This window comes from Solanum tuberosum, unplaced genomic scaffold (genome assembly GCF_000226075.1).
Source record: "Solanum tuberosum cultivar DM 1-3 516 R44 unplaced genomic scaffold, SolTub_3.0 scf00032, whole genome shotgun sequence".
In the NCBI taxonomy this organism is placed as follows: Eukaryota; Viridiplantae; Streptophyta; class Magnoliopsida; order Solanales; family Solanaceae; genus Solanum; species Solanum tuberosum.
Genome location: NW_006238958.1, coordinates 2,200,594 through 2,220,491, shown reverse-complemented (window position 1 = coordinate 2,220,491; position 19,898 = coordinate 2,200,594). Strand labels below are relative to the sequence as shown.

The 19,898-nt window shown below is 31.2% G+C and overlaps 4 protein-coding genes across 4 annotated transcripts; 3 read left to right on the top strand and 1 right to left on the bottom strand.

Moving 5' to 3' along the window:
- Positions 1–1,337: 1,337 nt before the first annotated feature.
- On the bottom strand, positions 1,338–3,140 carry LOC102601221 (transport and Golgi organization 2 homolog). The gene is made up of 4 exons (XM_015306470.1): positions 2,859–3,140; positions 2,041–2,247; positions 1,722–1,910; positions 1,338–1,520 (listed from the first exon to the last, which is right to left on the bottom strand). Exons 1-4 carry the CDS (start codon positions 3,123–3,125, stop codon positions 1,488–1,490), a joined length of 696 nt encoding a protein of 231 aa, XP_015161956.1. The 5' UTR covers positions 3,126–3,140; the 3' UTR covers positions 1,338–1,487.
- Positions 3,141–10,610: 7,470 nt separating this feature from the next.
- LOC102600883 (uncharacterized) lies at positions 10,611–15,819 on the top strand. The gene is made up of 9 exons (XM_006342080.2): positions 10,611–11,037; positions 11,568–11,604; positions 11,729–11,807; positions 11,927–11,972; positions 12,049–12,147; positions 13,547–13,615; positions 13,690–14,023; positions 14,101–14,255; positions 14,749–15,819. Exons 1-9 carry the CDS (start codon positions 10,669–10,671, stop codon positions 15,556–15,558), a joined length of 1,998 nt encoding a protein of 665 aa, XP_006342142.1. The 5' UTR covers positions 10,611–10,668; the 3' UTR covers positions 15,559–15,819.
- Positions 15,820–16,746: 927 nt separating this feature from the next.
- On the top strand, positions 16,747–17,778 carry LOC107059685 (UPF0392 protein RCOM_0530710-like). The gene has a single exon (XM_015306463.1). It carries the CDS (start codon positions 16,747–16,749, stop codon positions 17,776–17,778), a length of 1,032 nt encoding a protein of 343 aa, XP_015161949.1.
- A 70-nt stretch (positions 17,779–17,848) lies between these two features.
- Positions 17,849–18,370, top strand: LOC107059684 (UPF0392 protein RCOM_0530710-like). The gene has a single exon (XM_015306462.1). It carries the CDS (start codon positions 17,849–17,851, stop codon positions 18,368–18,370), a length of 522 nt encoding a protein of 173 aa, XP_015161948.1.
- Positions 18,371–19,898: the final 1,528 nt, after the last annotated feature.

Genomic DNA, 19,898 nt, shown 5'->3' with positions numbered 1-19,898 from the left:
GAACCACGTCAAAATTATTATTTTTTTAAAAAAAAACTTTTTTGAAAAAATTTCTCGGGGTCAAGTCTTGGGTAAGATTTTGGAATGGCATCGGGGTTTTATCCTAGTTTGGGTATCGAGGTCGGGTCTTAGATCAATTATCGTTGTTTATTTTCGGATCAGAAATTATTTTTCTAAAGAGTATTTTTTAGTCTCAAGCCAAAAATATAAAATATTTTCTGAAAAATATTTTTCATTCACCAACCAAACATTAAAAAAAAATCAGAAAATATTTTCTACTCACCAACCAACACATGAGAAAAACAAGTTAGAAATCTACTTGTTTCCAAGAAAACATTTTCCTTCATACCAAACACACCCTATATCTCTCCTCTCTTTCCTGCCTCTCCATTCTATCGTCAATTATTGAGCAAAGACTTATAGTCAAGAGCGAATTTAAGTATAAAAAATGGGTCACCTGAATTGTGGTCATCCGATAAAATTCGATATATTACTTGTATAATTTATAAAATATAACAAATAGCAACTGAAGGAACCGATGATCACAAATCACTCGATGGCTCACTGATTTGAGTGTTTGTTTTGCTTTCGACTTTTTACTAGCATTGCTTTTTACTTCTTTTGTTTTTACAAAAAATATAAATGAATCTAAAAGTAGGTTCCATCGCAAGCATTCTTTTCAGAAAAAACACAAAGCATTTTTCCTTCTTTTTTCATTCTTTCAACTGAAATCACCATTCTTAGTAAGCAAATTAGCAAAATCAATTATAATATTTTATATCTTATCTTACGTGCAATGGTCAGCAGCGGTTCAACCGCACAACTGGTCTGAAACAAAATCAAACTGAGGCCTTAAACTTCTTGAGATGCAAAATTGTATATTTTTATAATCAGATTCTTTTAATAAGTCTTTTTCAATCAATAATTTACATAACCAATGCATTTAATCTTTCTTGCGACATAATACTCTAGGTATATCAAATTTCTTCTAATAACTTGTTCTCTTAATATAATTTATTTTTTTTCAAATCATAATTAATATTTTTCCTATGAAAAACATATATCTATTATTGCTAAAATAAATGAGGCCCCTCAAATTTGAAAGCAAAAAATTATTGCTTTTTTCTTAAAGGCGCAAAATTGTCCCTAACAATGGTGCACCCGTTTTCTTGAAATACTAAATTCGCAACCCCTTATAGTGATAAACAATATCGAAATAACATACATTATGTCTTCCAAGTAGTGTAGTACAGTTCACAAGTACTATGAATAGCAATTTCCATTCAAAGACAAAATAGTTTTTTTTTTTAAAAAACATGAAAATATTATATATCTCAACATATGAAATTTTCCAACAAATATATAAAATTATTCAACATTTATTGCATTTGGAGCTTTTCAATCCAATAGTTGACAACTTGCTCTTTCCACGTGTTGTTCTCAAGGTACAACTCATAAAAGCTTACTTTTCCTCCCACTTCAATTCATTATGCTGTTGTACTTCTAGTACCATAACACCCCTATATATTTACACCACCAAAAAAAAAGTTAATATATTTTTTTAGATTATGAAAGAAAATGCATGAAGATTAATTATCCAAACATCAAACTACGTTAGTCAATATCTATCAAATTATTTATCACAAGTCAATTATTTTTAGAAGAGTTAGTTAAAATCGAACAAACATATTACTCATAACGTTAAGGAAAATATGAATTACCAGTGGAGTGTCAAGTTCCACGAAAATAGAGCTAAGTTCCAACTCCCAATCCGTAGAACAAATACGAGGCAATTTACTTTTATCAGCTTTGGTTGTATCTCTCATCAACTTTTCTATCATCTCTTTGACGCAGATTTTCTCGTCGTAAACATCCAACATTTTCTTAAAATTCAACTTCAATCGTTGAGCCTGAAATTAACAACCAAAAGCATATCATAAAACTTTAGTGTATAATTTATGTATATCGATTTATTATGACCGGTATATATTATCGGACAACCCGACCCAAATTTGTAAAAAAGCCCATTAAAAATCTTACCTTGGGCCATGGAGAGTCCAGTTTTGCATTGGACAGCACATGTATACCTGGTTGGACTTCTTGTATTGTTATGGGCTCTCCTTTGGGCCTATTTGTTACACATACCATTTTCTTAGTTTCAATATCTGCCAAAATTAAATTAAACCCATTGTATTCATTCCCTTCATTTACCAACTCTTTTGCAAACTCCATTGGGCTTTTATTGCTCTGCATATATAACAAATAAATTTACAATATTATTTTTCTTTTAAATTCACCATATACTACAAAGTGCTTATTTTTTTATACGATCTTAATCTGTATTTACTTGAATGATGCTATAAATCTTCATCAAAGTGCTTATTTTTTATAATTGAACAAAAGCGAGTCTGAATGGGTATACTTAGTCGTGAAGCATTCCGAGTCTTTGCTCTGCATATATAACAAATAAATTTACAATATTATTTTTCTTTTAAATTCACCATATACTACAATTTAAATCTTGATTTATTGATCATATACTCCAATAAGGACAAAGTTTAACATTACTATTAATCATGATCATGATTAAAAGCAGATTCAAAATTTAATCTTGATGAACTTGGTTCCTCAAGTTTTTGTAGTACTCAGCTTGTAATACCTTTGAAATTACATATTCAAAATATAATATTTGTTGAAAGTTTAATACCTTTGGAGTAATAGATGATACTCCAAAGGAATCTAAGCCTAAGATTCTTGCCATCACACCATACCTCTAGATCCTGTCCTTCTTATTACAATTCTAAGTCATATATATATATATTAACATATACATTGACAGTATAAAAAATCTAACGTACCTGTAAAAAGCGAAGAGGTAGGTCACCTCTAGTTTTGGCATGAGGAAGTGTATGAAGTTCCAAAACATTAGTAAGAAAAGCCAATTTACCATTTGTTGAAGAAGCCAACCAAGTGCCACCACCAACTTCATCTTTGCCACCAATAGTTTTTCCATCTTCCCACCAATGAACTTCCTTTGTTGGCCTATTATGATATTCATCTCTATTCAATAATAACACTAATGAATATCTACTATCTGCTTGCCAAATAAACACTACTATACACATGATTATAACAATTTCTTGTTTCTATAAATAAAAACAAGAATAAGATGAAGATGATGTTAGTAGTCACATGGTTTATATAGTACTAGTCTCTCTTTATTTTATTGCGTCATCATTCAGAATTTAAATTTTATAAATTTAATATAATAAAAATATTAAATTCTGATAAATTTAGAATTGATCTACCTATTTCTACTAGTATGTACTAGAAGGTGCACAAATTAAAGTACGTAGTTGATGGTAAATAGTGCATTGGGCATAAACTTGTATATAATGTAATCTCTCAAGTTTTATTTAGGTGTTATAGTCTTTTTCTTATTTTTCATATTAATTATGGGGAAAAATAATGCTATAAAGGTGAAATTGTATTCAAATAAATGTGTTAAATAAGATAACAGACATAAAAATATAAGAGAGTTTTTACCCTTTTTTTGTTTTAAAGTGAATTAGCTAATATTTACTCATAGATTTGGAAGAGATGAAGAGAAATTAGTTGAAGAAGTGCAATCAATGCCTCAATTCTAATTATTAATATTATTATACTTGTAAATCGTAATATCCTCATCGTGTATGTATGCTACAGAGAAAAAAAGATTTGTTAGAATGTTTAAGATTTAAACATGTGAGTTCTTGACTATGGTATAGTACTAAACATGACAACTTTTACCAATAAATTATCATACTCATCAATCAAATTCGATATATATAAATTGATTTTGAATGTATAGATCATCGGCATTCTCATCTTCTTTTAACTCATTCTGCTTTTTTGAATTTGGAATCAATTATACAAATTAGTCAAGTTGACAGGGGAAGGGAAAAAAATTTGGTGGGGTATTTACTTCAACAAATATGAAGCTAGATCACAACTCCAAATAACATATACTACAAGATATATAATTAATTATTCTCATATTTGATGATATACTCTTTCCAATTCTTAATTAGTCAAGTTGATATATGTCTTGTTCTTTAGAAAATAAATTTTAGTCATATTGTCGAATTTATTATATTTTAAAAATTATAAAATTAGTATGTTTATTATATGTTGTAATTTTAGTGAAATTTCGTGCATAACATATCGTGTTTTGATTATTGAATATATAATTCAAAGTAGCTATTGTTGTAAAGTTTAAAATTTTAAAATAATTACTATATAGTTATTTTGTCAAATTTTCACCACTACATTAAATTACTTGGGTACTACTAAGAATAGGACGGCACAATAATTAACTACTAAAGTATATTTAAAAAATAACTTATGTTTGGTTCTTGTTCTAGTTATGGTTTTTACTTTTTACCAAATACTTTGTGCGCAAATAATGAACAACTGTTACTTTTTAAAATTGTATTTGACTTTTTTTCTCCCCACTGGATATATATGAATTCTACTATATTATAAAAGAGAGTTTAGGGTCAAATATAATATATAATATTCAAGATTTGGCCCTAAACTCTCTTATATATAATATTCAAGATTGGGACTTTTACATTATACTTGTGGGACTTTTAAAATTCTATGGCCCTAAACTCTCTTATATATAATATTCAAGATTGGGACTTTTACCAATCTTGAATATTATATATTATATACTTGTGGGACTTTTAAACTCTCTTTTATTTTTTTATTTCTACTATATTATAAAAGAGAGTTTAGGGTCAAATATAATATATAATATTCAAGATTTGGCCCTAAACTCTCTTATATATAATATTCAAGATTGGGACTTTTACCAATCTTGAATATTATATATTATATACTTGTGGGACTTTTAAACTCTCTTTTATTTTTTTATTTCTACTATATTATAAAAGATAGAGTTTAGGTCCAAATATAAAACATAAATTGAGACAACAAAAATAACTTATTTCAAAGTTACATAAAAATATTATAAATCACAATAATTAATAACTTAAAACATTTTTAAAAAAAATATGAAAATTTGGATGACTCTCCAAATTTCATTTGTGTCACATAAATTGAGACAACAAAAATAACATATATTGGGTCCATTTTAATTTATTTGTCTTATTTTTTAAAATTTTTTATATTTAAAAATTGCGTAAAAATACTATAAATCATGATAATTGACAACATAAAATATTTCAAAAATGTTGTATGTGGGTACTCTTATTATGCCTTAAATAGCATCAAATAAAGTACAGGTTTGTGATAAAAAAAAACTTATTCCTTTATCCACGCAAACAATCGCTTCAAAAATTCGGTTATTAGCCCCAAAATATACCATTTGTCTATAGAGCAGTTTGGATAAGTTTTAAACTGCTTATTTTGTCTAGATAATACTGTCCAATATTTTAATGTTGGATAAGTTTTAAACTGCTTATTTAGTCTCGTAATACTATCCAATATTTTATTGTTGGCAAATTTTGAGTGACGGTAAAGTTATTTTTATGTGATTAGCTTATATGAATATGATTTTGTCGATCATTTTTTTATAATGTTTTCAATATAATATTTTTTCTACTCAAAATTTAAATTCAAAATCCTTATTTAAAGTAAAAGAATCTCAGTCATCGATCATAATCCAAGTAGGTGAAATAGAATTTGTTATTTGTTTTGTGCGCCTAGTTTTGCATATATAGCCAAAAAGATCACAATACCACGGCTGGTACCAAGCTGATGAGTTTATCCGATTTTATTTTATTTTTAACTCGATATCTGGTATCGATTTTAAAATTTTAATAAAACTCGGAAAAAATTATGAAATTGATCCAATTTAACCCATAAAATATACTCTATAACAAGGAGCTAGTACAAATTAAACATCCCATGTGAGACAATTACTAAAGGTTGGTAATCAATCATTCTATTAATTAATTTCTTCCTCTTTTGTTGTTATATTGTTATTGTACTTGGTAGTTAGTACTGTTACTTTTTTACTTAGCTTCTTTTCAACTAACTTGTCAGCTATTCATTAATCTGGCATAAAAATTAGAAAGTATTTTCTCCGTTATAATTTATATGGCATCGTTTGAAAAATTAAAATCAAATAAAAAATTTACTAAGATATTTTCATTCCTTTTAGATATTTTAAATTGCTATTTATTATAACTTATAATACTATTTCCGCTGATTTCCATATTGACAGCTTCTATCAATAATCAAGTCACATTACAAATATCACCAAAACACAATTTTTGATCTCTGCCTGTCTCATGGACAAACCTTCAAAGTCAAAAGTTGAAACTTGTTAAATTTAATGAATCGAGCTAGGTGAAAAATCTAAAATCACCCGAACTCGATTGTGTAATGGGCCTGTCCATAATTCTCTTATAAAGCCCATATTCAACTTGCACACACTAACAAGTATCATTTTGTTTGGGCTGAGATGATTTTCGGCCCAATATCAATTTGAAAGTGTCATGAAAAATTAATTTTACGATTTTTTCTCAAATATGTATGTATAATTGTTGCATTATGAAAGTATAAGTAAATCAAAATGTTGGATTCTAGACTTATGTTAAAGAAATATTCTTGAACATTAAAAAAATTAAAATGAGTCTAACCTAAATAATTCAAATGCTCAGCAATAACTTGGGACATAAAGGACAACAAATCTATGTTAATAGACATATATTTTATAGCTTAAGACATTACTTTTATTTAGAGCAGGTTTTGTTTGATATTCTTCAAATTAAGCTTGTCGAAAATAGTCATAACTCACATAAAAAATATTTAGAATAGTTGAATAAGAAGGAAAAAAAGAAAAACATAAAAAAGACGGAAGTTTTGTCCAAGTGAGATCTTGGCACTAAAACATACTTTTTAGTGGCAACTATTATAAGCATTGGCAACGACTAATGTTGCCACTAAAACATACTTATATTGGCAACTATTATAGGCATTAGCAGCGACTAATGTTGCCACTAAAATATACTCAGAGGCATTGGCAGCGATTAATGTTGCCACTAAAACATACTTTTAGTGGCGACAATTAGAGGCATTGGCAGCGATTAATGTTGCCACTAAAACATACTTTTAGTGGCGACAATTAGAGGCATTGGCAGCGATTAATGTTGCCACTAAAACATACTTTTAGTGGCGACAATTAGAGGCATTGGCAGCGATTAATGTTGCCACTAAAACATACTTTTAGTGGCGACAATTAGAGGCATTGGCAGCGATTAATGTTGCCACTAAAACATACTTTTAGTGGTGACTATTATAATCATTAGCAGCGACTAATATTACTACTAAAAGTTACTTTTAGTGGCAACTATTATAGGCATTGCAGCGGCTAATGTTGCCACTAAAACATACTTTTAGTGGCGACAATTAGAGGCATTGGCAGCGATTAATGTTGCCACTAAAACATACTTTTTAGTGGCAACTATTATAAGCATTGGCAACGACTAATGTTGCCACTAAAACATACTTTTATTGGCAACTATTATAGGCATTGGCAGCGACTAATGTTGCCACTAAAACTTACTTTTAGTAGCAACTATTATAAGCATTAGCAGCGACTAATGTTGCTACTAAAAGATACTTTTAGTGGCAACTATTATAGGCATTGGCAGCGACTAATGTTGCCACTAAAACATACTTTTAGCGGCGACTATTAAAGGCATATTAGAGATATTAGCAGCGACTAATGTTGCCACTAAAACAAACTATTAGTGGCGACTATTATAGGTATTAGCAGCGACTAAGTTTGTCAATACACATTCTTTTAGTGGCGACTATTCTGGATATTAGCAGCGACTAATGTTGCCACTAAAACATTATTTTAGTGGCGACGTTTATAGGTATTAGCAGCGATTTATGTTGCCACTAAAACATTTTTTTATATATATACTAGTAAACTTACCATTTAATGTTACGAAATTTATAAAATAATACTTAAAACCTATTAGTCGTTTAAACTAAAACATTACAAAGGAAGTGATAATTATAATATCTTATCATTTATCATTCAATCAAATATCTTTAATTTGATTTTATAATTTATCATTTTGCTTCCGGGAAGTGTTACTATTCGATATTTTTGAGGAATCAAATGCATCAACCGGTAATATTAAATATTTGAATAAATAATCATTAGTGTAGAGATAAATAAATTGTAAAAGGTTGGAAAAAGTGAACAAATATTCTAATTCTAACGTGTAGAAAGTTCAGTATTACCTTTTGTTTTACATATATCATTTTAAAATTCTCATTTAAATGTATCATAAGTAATTATTAAAATAAAAATTAAAGGGAGAATGTATCAGACAACAATTCAACTTATTATATATACTTAAAAGGAAAAAATATTACACAAAACTATTCAGTTTGTTTCCCTCTATTTATAAACAATAAATGGTAGTGTGAACAAATATTTATTGTGCCTTATCAGAAAGGTCACAACTCTTTCGAAAAGGTCACAACCTTTCATAAAAATCACAATTTTTCATAAAAGTCACAACTCTTCATAAAAGTCACAACTCTTCAAAAAAGTCTCAACTTTTTATAAAAGTCGCAATTTTTTATAAAAGTCACAACTTTTCATGAAAGAGAAATGTTAGTTTTGGAAATAAATAAATTAAAAAAAAATCCTAAATTCTGGTGGCGCCACGTAGGCAGGACTAAGGTTCTCTTCTATATATATATATGATTTTGTCTTACATACAAAATTATGTAGTAACGAACATTAATAATATAAAGGAAAATGATAATTATAACATCTTATCTCTTATCCTTCAATCAATCAACTTTAATTTTATTTTATAATTTATCTTTTTGCCTCCAGAAAATGTTACTATTTGATATTTTTGGGAAATTAGATGAACATCAACATGAGATATTAAATTTTATAATAAATAATCTTTATTTGTACTAACAAATACTTATAATAATAACTTTACAGAAACATAAATAACAAAGTTTAAAACATGTACTCAAAAACAATAATTAATATCATAAGTATAAATTAATGATTGTAAAAAATATACTAGGATCTATAACACAATAGAATGAAACAGAAAGGAAAAAATTGAGCCCACTGAATGCACAATGTCCCCTTAAGAAAATTATTCCCCTCTAATACCCGAGTTTAAAGGAATAGATCATCTCAGGATGTAACGATTTTATTCACAAGTGTATTGATACAAAATCAATGGTGTCAATGAGCCACTCAACAGGAACAAAGTACACGAATATTTAATTGTGTAAAAAAAAAAGTTCAGAATTTTTGGTGTTTTAAAATGAGAGGAATTCCTTCTATTTATAGACGAAAATGATAGTGTGAACAAATATTTAATGTGCCTTATTGGAAATGTCACAATTTTTTGAAAAATTTATAACCCTTCAGAAATGTCACAACCTTTCATAATTTTTCATAAAAGTCACAATTTTTCATAAAAGTCGCTATTGTTCATAAAAGTCACATCTTTCAAGGATATTTTTATAAAACATACTTTACGTTTTGATAGGTATCATTTTATCACACATCACTCTAATAAAAACTTTCGAATTTCAGTTATCCAATTTTAATTGTATGAATAACATTTTTATCTATTATTCTCTTATCTTAAAAATACGAGCCTATAACTCTAAATTATCTACATCTTAGGCTCACTTCAACTTCAAAACACACACTTTAAATCATAAAATAGAAATAAATTATCATATTATATAATATACACACAAAAAACATTTCCCTCGTTTTAGCTAATGTGACTTCATTTTCTACTTCTAAAATATGTATTTCATCTCTATATTTATAAATAATTTAAATTATACTTCTCATTCCTATAAGCAAATGAATGTTTAACATAATTAATAGGAATATCCCTAAATTTCCAATTTTTTGTTTTGTTTCTTCCGAATCAAATATAGATTCTTATAATAAATACTAGTAATCGTAGTATTGATCATGTAATTTCTTATCTTTTAAATGTCTTATATTATCTATGATTTTTTTTGTTAACGCGTAATCGGTACTTATTTATTAACATGATTTCTATTTGTCACAATTTCTTTATTTTCAGTTTACGTTAAAACATATAGTATTTTTTAAATCGATGCTCTATCAAAGGTAACGTATTATATCCAAAATAAAAGTAAAATTTATGTACACTCTATCTTCCGACTCCACATTGTTTTTGCAGTTGAGTTGGTAAAAAGAAAAAAAAACAAACAAGGCATATGAGGAGTCACAAGTTATAACACACGTGAGTAGGGGTGAACATGATATGGTATATATCGAATATCATACCGTAAAGACAAACAAATTATGGTTACCAAATACCATATCGTAAATATCAAAATTAAATATACTGAACCATACCGAACTAATTTAATATAATGATATAGTACTTTAGATACCAAATACTGAAATTACAGTATGAAATTTTTTAAATACCGTATTATACCATACCATGCTCACCCTACGCGTGAGTGAACAATTGTTTTGTCGTATTAATGTAACGCCTCATTCACGCTTTACCTTCAAAAATATTTTAAATTATAACAACAAAAAAAAAAATTAAAAAAAATTAGTTAGTGTAGAGAGAGAAAAAGGTAGTAAGAAGAAATTGTTTGATGGGTAAAGTAACAAAAACAACAAGAGAAACAGTAGCCATAGCCATGGAGATGAAGGGAAAGAAGAAGAAAGGAAGACCATCTTTGGCAGATCTCAGAAAAAGGGAAATCATTAGTAATAACGAGCCTTCTGTTGGTCGTCATTCTTCTCGGCGGAGCTCTAATTTTGAGTCAGAAAAAGAAGACGAAGATGAGGATGAGAGGAAACAAAAGAAAGTCAAGCTCTTTGTTCGTTTACCGAATCAGAATCAGAACCAACATTTGGAGAATTCATCTTCTGCTGCCGAATCAGAATCTGAATTAGGCGATAATCACCAGGCGTCGGTTCAAACAATGAAAATCAGCTCCGGCGACGGTGTTTCTGAGCAGGTGATGTATCTTGAATTTCGGTGGTGATTTTCCCCCAATTTGTTTTTTGAAGGGGAATTTAATTTATTCAAAATTAAAATTAAAGCGAGCTAATTCAATGTATTTCTATTTATGGAAAAAAATAGGAAGAAGATGGTTCTTCTTTTTTATTGCTTGTGGCACGTAACCTCACGCCCCTTTTTTCAAGATCTCCCTGTTTTATTTTTACTCTGTCTACATTTTTACATAAAGACTTGATTTTTCCTTATTTTATATAAAAAATGAATTTGGGTACTTTCTTTGTGTATATATACATACTTCTTCTTCTTCTTCTTCTTCTCACTTGTTGAGAGAGTTGAAAGATTGGTCTTTTTTCAGTTAGTAGTAGTTGTACTTGATGTGTCTTTTTGTGGAGACATTTTGCTCTATTATCAACTTCAAGGAGACCCCTTTACTGTAACTTTCAGTTTTGATGTATATTTTAGGTACCCAATTAATTTGAGTTTTATAATAATTGTGCTAAGAATATGTATGTTGTGTTAAATTTACAGGAAGAAAGACCTTTGACAGTGACAGACGCTCAGCATGGTTACAATCTAACCCCTTTTAACATTCTCGAAATTGACAGAAAAAGAAAAAATAATTGTTGGAATTTCCTAGTAAAAATTCATTTTTTTATGAATTTAATTTGCTGATGTTTATTCGTGGACAGAATCCCCATTGGTGTCTGGACCCACAACACCTTTGCCAGACAAAAAAATATTGGTGTTCATTCTTGACAGACTTCAAAAGTATGTTTTTTCCTTTTCTCTATGGATAGTATTATTTATTTCATGTACTTGGGTTGTTTCTTTTGGTTTCATATTGTATACTTAAGCATTGGTTTTTTTTTACTTTAATAAAAATGCAGGAAGGACACTTATGGTGTATTCTCTGATCCCGTTGATTCGAATGAGGTACATTTCTAAAGGTGTCGAGTCGTGTTGAATTGTAACTATATCATCTGTAGTTGTTGAAATAATTTCCTTGCAGCTACCTGATTATCATGAGATTATAAAGCATCCGATGGATTTTGGAACCTTAAGAAAGAAACTTGATGGAGGGCTCTACTCAAACCTGGAAGAGTTGGAGGTCAGTTAAAGATTTGCCAAGCTGAACTTTGTAGCGCTATTGCTTGTATTTGGATTGTTATGGATTCAGTTTGGGTGACACCTTTCATTATCGATTGATTTGAAGTACTTACATTTGCAGTTTGAGTTGAGAACATCACCTTTAACTTTCCTGTTAGTATAATTTGATTCGGTTATAAATGGTTGGAGAATTTGTTAAAAAAAAAAAGAAGGTGTAGTAGCTAAAGAAAGATCAAAGAATATTGTATTACGTTTGCCAGTTTGATGTTGTGCTGTTTTAAGAAAAATATCTGAAATGTTTAAGTTTAGAGAAGAGTGAAAATAGTTGGCATATTTTACATTTGTAATAGGAGAAGATGGAGGGCTAGGTGAGTTTTCCTAAAGATACCATAGAAATACTTCTTTTTGGATTTTGATGGTCAAGTCTAGTGTTTAACAGTATTCTCTTCCACTAGGAAATTACAATATTAGCACCCTTCTTAAGATGTGCATGAACAACTGCAGGCACGACTTGTCGTCGAGACTCCTACCCCAAATTAAGGGATTCGACGACTTGTGCACTAAAGCTCACGATGTGGATTCGAACCACTGCTTCTCCTTTTTGTCGTGAGCGGGTCTGTCGTCCTCCTCATTCTGAAGCTCAATGGACTTGTTTCTTTTTCTCTCTTTGTTTAGTTTGTCTTGTTTCTTGGTGTGATCAGCCTTTTATGTAAAATCATTTGACTTAATCTTTGGGAGTCCAATTCTTATTGATCTCTTTCATTATTTGAAATTCATGTATTTTCGTCTTTAGCCTCGTGAGTTGGTTCTTGCTGAAGAAGTCAAACTGTATCTAATATTTTGCAGTCTACATTTGGCACTTGCTTGCTGGTGAATGGTATACTCTACGTTGTCAGCAAATATTCTTCTCTTTGATGGTTCCTTAAGGTGGCCAATTTGTTAATATCAGCTTGTGCTAGAATAGATAAAGAGCTACCTAGTGGAATAAAAAGCAAAGCAAAAAAAGTATTCCTAAGATGTAAAAATACACCAGCACATTCTTAATGCTACACATCAATAAAATTGTACACTTATCAAAAGTTATAATGAAGGCCAAGAGAAGATGGCATTATATACACATGTCTCGACATTGAAAGTTTTGAGGATTTGAAAAGTTATATTGTTTTACAAATAAATTCACTAGATAGAGTAAAGTTTGTTGAATTTATAACGAGATCTTTTCATATTTCTTGCTTCATATGTTCATTGTGATTTGTCTATCTCTTCTATATATTATTTGGGTGTGATATTGGTCAGTAGAAGGGGATTTTGTTCATGTTCCCACCTCTCAAAAATTATTGTTGGAGTATAAACAATTGAATATAATGTTGATATCACTGACACTATTATGATTTATGCAGGCTGATGTTTTCTTGATATGTTCAAATGCAATGCAGTATAATGCCGCAGACACAGTTTACTATCGACAGGTTTGTTTAGCATCTCTCTACTCCTTTTCTTGTCTTTCATTGTTTCCGAATATCCTTAACACTTCCTACTGTAGGCACGATCCATTCAAGATCTGGTGAGAAGAGATTTTGAAAACTTGAGGCATGAAGGAGAGGATGGTGCGCCACAACCTAAGGTAGTTCGTAGAGGCCGTCCTCCAAGCAAAAACCTCAAAAAGTCTGTTGAAAATTCACCAATAGACCGTGTTGTCCCTGAGCATTCTTCAGGTGCTACTCTTGCTAGTGGAGATGACAAAGCTATTGGATCTAATTCATATAATCTAAGAAGGGGACCTATGCTTTCTACTACTGATGCATCTTTTGCCAATCACTCGCGTAATGGTGAAAACTACTTTGATTGGTCAACTGATTGGAATAATGAGTTTCCAGGTTTGAACCTAACACCATGTTCAATTCTCTTCAACTCTTTTAAAGATAAAAACGACTAATTACCTTGTTGCTGACAGCTAATATCTTAAAGGCTGACATGAAGTATGGAAAGAAACATTTTTCTATTAATGAGAACAGGCGTGACACATACCAACAGTTCCATCCTTCAGCTTCTTATAAGGAGTCATCTGTCCTGTGGAATACTGATCGTGATATGAAGCAGTTAATGACTGTATGTACTAAAAACTTACACTACTACTTTTCTTATTTTTATGTTTTCATGACAGTCACAGACTAGGGAATACTTGGCTTTGGTCTTTCATTGAATTACACATTTCTATCTGTTATTATTAAATTGATAATTTAGAAAATTTTAAATGAGAACTAACCAATGAATTACTTTTCTTAAAATCAAGAAAAGTGTGTCCAATTTTGTCTTATACATACTGTCCCACTTTGTTTATCCAATTTTACATGGACTTTTATATAATTTACATTTCCATATTTAGTTTACCACATAGAACATGTCTGGATAAGTCAAACAACTGGAGATGACCGGTTCCCTACCAGATCTCTTATCGTTCTTTTGTTTGTCGTCATCTCCGTCCTTCTCTCACCCCCCTTAAAACTGTCTGCCAACACAAAAACTTTTTTATGTGTTTACAGAGATGTTACATTAGTTTTTGTTTTACCCAGACTAAAAATGTCATTTGACTCTATTACAGGTAGGTGTCCACGTGGAGCAGCATGCTTATGCAAGAAGCCTTGCCAGATTTGCTGCAAATCTTGGGCCTGTTGTTTGGAAAGTGGCTTCTAAAAAGTTAGAAAATATTTTGCCTCCCGGAGTAAAGTTTGGTCCTGGATGGGTGGGAGAAGATGGAGGGCCAATAGAGCCGTCCGCTTGTCCAACAGAGATCCAAAAGTTACTAGATAATTCGATAGCTGATCCCCATTCTAGTAGACCTGTAACACCAACACCTCTTGGATCAAGTTCTGCTGTAATGTGCAAGCCTTCTGCTGAAATCTTTCAAGCTTTCAAGAGATTGAATAGTCAAAACGAGCTTACCAGACAGGATTCTGGAGATGGGGGTTTTTCATGGGTGAATCCGGCATCTACCCCAGCTCCACAGAAAGCTTTCCTTCAACCAAGAAACGATTTCAATGGCATGTTTAGGCATGAGTCGTCACTCCAGGTGGAGATGTCAAGGTTTTCTGCATCTAAAGGACAGTCAGGCCTACAAGAGGCATCTAGGCCTAATCAGGAGATGCTTCGTGGAAGAGAGAATCCATTTCATCCTGCACTTTCAAACAATGTTGCTTCAGCAGAAAATAAGCTATTAGAAAGCTGGACAACATTGTATTCTGGGAATTCATTATCACAAGGTAAGAATCCTGATTTTTGTACAGAACAGAATGTGAGGCTTCTCGGTGAATCAGGGCATGCATCTTCGATTCAGCAGAGGAGTAGAGTGTCGGTTCCACCTGACCTGAATGTACAAGTCCAGACATCGGGCTCTCCTAGTGCTAGTTTATAGATTGGATCCTCGCGGCAGTCAGATTTAGCAGTACAACTCTAATTTTTTCTAAGCACTGTTGTTCTCGAACGAGATAGAACACAGGTTTCTATGATTGACAGTTACCTGAAATTCAGGGCTTCATTGTATTAGGAACTTAAGGAGAAAAGTTTGTACAAATTATGTTTTCAAATTCTTAGAGTAAAGATGGGGATTTTCTTATGTAAGATTTGAAATTTTGAACCCTTGATCCAAAATAGAACAAGTGATCATTGACTTGTTTATCCAACTGCAGAATATATATATTCTGTAATTTGTGACTACAATAATCTTCTTTCCAACAGGGCTTACATTATTAGCTTTCCATATGAAATTTGTTCCTAAAGAAAAAGATGGACCTTTTCATTTTTCTGTTCTCATTTCTTGAATCATGTTACTCAAAATAATAGTTGTCGTACGTAGTGTGATTTCAATGGAATGCACTTTTGTAGAGATACTGTTTTCGAAAAGTCAGTTGAATAACTAAACCCAAAATTCTGACTTTTTGTTTGCAAAATGATATTACTAGACAAGGGGAAGTTACTCAGATGATAAACACCCCTCGAGGCACCAAGGTAGCAAAAAGGTGGGAGCATTCGAGGAAGTTGCTCGGAGATCCTCGAGGCACCAAGTGGGAAAAAAGGCAGGAGCTTCCATAGAGAAGTTGCTATGATGATAAACACCCTTCGAGACACCAAAGGAGCGAAAAAGTGGGAGAGTTTCCGATCGAGGTTGCTCGGATGAAACACCCCTCAAGGTTCCAAGAGAGCAAAAAGGTGAAAGCTTCCACGGAGGGGTAAAAAGAAATGATATTACTAATCTCTAATAAACATTATTACAAGCATCTAACAATTAAATTTCAAGATTTATTATGTTTCATTCATTGACCAACTAAATTTTCAGTTTTAATTTAAGAATTGCACTAATAAAAATTACATAGACCATAATTTCAATCCTAATGCTTAAACATTCAATTATTACTATTCCAAATCAAGATTATCAATAACAAAATTACTACTTATAGCAGCCACTATCCTTTTTATATCAATTTTATAGTAAAACAGAATGTTGGTAACTTAGTACATACTAAAGTTCATCAAATTAAATTCTTCAATTATAAAAAAGGCTAAATCTCCTCCTTTCTTCTTCAATTGAAATTCCACCATTTTAATGGCCGGAAAATTAATTCGTTGCAATTTTCTTTACATTTTTACTTTCTTCATCTTCTTCGTTACTCTCTATCTCCATTTTCTTCGAAATGATTTCTCTGTTGTTTTCTCCGATCAATTTTATCCGACCACTGTAACTTCCTCCATAGCCAATTTAGTTCTTCATGAAAATTTCCCCTTTTCGTCCATTCCTATTCCGTCTGTTTCAATTCTCATGCCTGATTGGGAAATCTACGTCATCATTGATTACCCCCATTTTCACCAATCTGATTTTTACTGTGTTTTTGATACCGGAGAGGGAACTCCGGCGGTTCCTGCAGCAGAGCTTCCATTTCCAGCGAGGTCGGTGCTCAAGTGTGATTTCCCAAAAAGGGCTCGTCGGAGTTTGCCTTTTAAGCAACCCAGGTTAAGGGGTTCTTCTGTAAATGCTTATTACCGGAATTCACCATCGCCGGAGCTGTTAAGGTGGACTTTTCTCGTCTATGATTCTCTCACAACTGATAACGACGTCGTTGTATTCGTTAAAGGGTTGAATAAACGCCGAGACATTAATCGTAAGCCCACAGAATTCAATTGCATCTTCGGCGACGCCGTGAGAACCGCCGTGACGAGTTCAATACAAGAAGTTTTCCGGTGCAAACCGCCGGATAATATAGCCGGGAAAGAGCCGATCAAAGTTTCAATTGAAATTGCGGGGCCCACTCCGGAAGTGGTCCCTACCATAGCCTATTATACGCCGCCACGTATAATTTCTAGCCAAAAAAAGGCTAAGTTATGTGCTTGTACAATGGTGTATAATGTGGCTAAATTCTTAAGAGAATGGATTTTGTATCATTCAAGAATTGGAGTTGAAAAATTTATACTATATGATAATGGAAGTGATGATAATTTAGCCACAATTGTTAATGAGCTAGTTGAAGAAGGCTATGATGTGAAAACTCATTTTTGGCTATGGCCAAAAACTCAAGAAGGTGGTTTTTCCCATAGTGTTGTTTTTTGCAAAGGATTCATGTTCATGGATGATGTACATTGATATTGATGAATTTGTATATTCTCCATCATGGTCTAATTTAACTCAACCATCAAAATCATTGTTACCTTCTATGTTACCAAATTTAGAAGAAGAGGACAATGTTGCACAAATTAGCATCCCTTGTTATGAATTCGGACCATCGAATCAAAAGGAACATCCAACGAAAGGTGTGATACAAGGATACAATTGTAGGAGGAGAACAGAGAATCGACACAAGTCTATAGTGTTACTGTCTGCCGTGGACAACTCTTTGCTCAACGTGATTCATCATTTCAAATTGAAGACGGGGTACAATGTGAAGAAATTGAATGTTTTCGAAATGGTGGTGAATCATTACAAGTTTCAAGCTTGGCCTGAGTTTAAGGCTAAGTTTAGGAGGAGGGTGTCAACTTATGTTGTCGATTGGACTAAACCATCGAACCTTGGTTCGAATGATCGGACTCCAGGATTAGGGTATAGTCCTGTTGAGCCTATAGGTTGGAAGAGCAAGTTTTGTGAGGTATATGATAATGGTTTAAAAGATTTGACACATACATGGTCTATAGTTGAGTCTGTTGCTCCATCAGAGTATCAAATGCCTTGGCTGAAATAAGTCATTTCAAATCATGTGTTTTTAAAGTTGTGTAGACATAGGTTCAAAACAGTTGATCAATATTAATAGTGAATTGAGTTGTTACAACAGGTTCGACTAATTGTGACATTTAAATTTATCATGATAGAATGCAACATAGTAAAATAGCTTTTCTTTTATTCTTATAGCTTTCTCTTAGTTTGTTTGTTCTTTTGATTCTTTTAGAGTAAGTTGATATATCTTTATTGGTTCTTCTCAATAGAATTTACAAGATTAATGTTACTATTTTTTCATTAATGGAAATATGGAATGTTAGGTTTTCCTTTTTTTTTTTTTGGGTGGTACAATTAACTAGTGTGCGCCGCTCCTATTATAAATTAAGCCTATGTTTAAACTTTAAATTATAGTGATTCCCATTATTGAATTGGCTCTTTGTTACTACTACTGCTACTTAATTAGATCCTAAAATTAATTAGTTTGGTCACATGAAACATGGAAATGTCTTCTTTAATATAAGAAACATGAAACATGAGATAATGGATATAGTAATACTCTATATTCATGGTAAAATATTGAATCCGTCTCCAATATAGTATATACATCATCTTAAAACTCAATAAATCGAGAAAAAAAAATGAGAAACTCGTAGAACAATAAATGAAAGAGAAATATATGAGTTAGGTCTAGAAGTAGAAATGCTCACATAATCCAAAACAACTATTTTTAGTGAATACGACAAATAATTTGATATGGAAGGGAGTATTTGATCTACCATGTGAAAGATGCAAAGAATATAGTTTTGTGATAGAAAGAAGTCAAGAACAATACCATGCATTATGGGGGAGGTACTTCAATTGTACATAAAGTTGCAAATTCCTACAAACTTTATGCTAACTTGTAGGAGTTAATTTTAGACTTTTTAGCTCTCTTTTTTCTGCCTAGTAGTTCACTTCACTCTCTCAAAAGTGGATCTTATCCTTTGATTGTACAAAAAGTTTGGTCCCCTCAAGTCTAGACTTTTGGGTTTTCAATGTAATTCTACTTCAAATAAACCAACTCGATAATCCGAAAAAAAATAATATGATTTAACAATTTTATTTGATCATAATTGATGAGGTCTGGTTTAACAAAAAACAAAAAGTCAAACAGAACCAAATCATCCCAACATTACATGTACAAAATAATTTGGTTTGATATTTGAAAAAATTCGACAACTCAGTCCATATTCCTATACCTTACCCTTTTCAGACGTCAATTACAAAATTACACCTAATATGATATTGTTTGTTGTATTGTTTACGCTAAATCAAGCAAATTTAACTCAAAGCATTAGTTTGATTGAAGTGAATAGTAACAATATAAAAAAGAGCAACTTTCACATATAGCAAACACAAAATTCATATTTGTATGTTATAGCAAAGCTTGCATAATTGCGCTCTATAGCAAACATAAATATGCATATTTTGTTATACATATACAAAAGAAAGCAGTTGTATACAAAAGATCAATTGTATAATCTGTGTATGTATAAAACGAGAAAGAGAGAAAG

Bases quoted from the DNA above. Each gene is read 5' to 3' on its own strand.
- LOC102601221 (XM_015306470.1), bottom strand. From the start codon at position 3,125: ATGTGTATAGTAGTGTTTATTTGGCAAGCAGATAGTAGATATTCATTA. The intron at 1,911-2,040 runs GTAAGATTTTTA...TGTTAATTTCAG, and splicing joins TGGACTCTCCATGGCCCAAG to GCTCAACGATTGAAGTTGAA. The intron at 1,521-1,721 runs GTAATTCATATT...GTAAATATATAG, and splicing joins TGGAACTTGACACTCCACTG to GGGTGTTATGGTACTAGAAG.
- LOC102600883 (XM_006342080.2), top strand. From the start codon at position 10,669: ATGGGTAAAGTAACAAAAACAACAAGAGAAACAGTAGCCATAGCCATG. The intron at 12,148-13,546 runs GTCAGTTAAAGA...TGATTTATGCAG, and splicing joins CAAACCTGGAAGAGTTGGAG to GCTGATGTTTTCTTGATATG. The intron at 14,024-14,100 runs GTTTGAACCTAA...TGTTGCTGACAG, and splicing joins TTGGAATAATGAGTTTCCAG to CTAATATCTTAAAGGCTGAC.
- LOC107059685 (XM_015306463.1), top strand. From the start codon at position 16,747: ATGGCCGGAAAATTAATTCGTTGCAATTTTCTTTACATTTTTACTTTC.
- LOC107059684 (XM_015306462.1), top strand. From the start codon at position 17,849: ATGTTACCAAATTTAGAAGAAGAGGACAATGTTGCACAAATTAGCATC.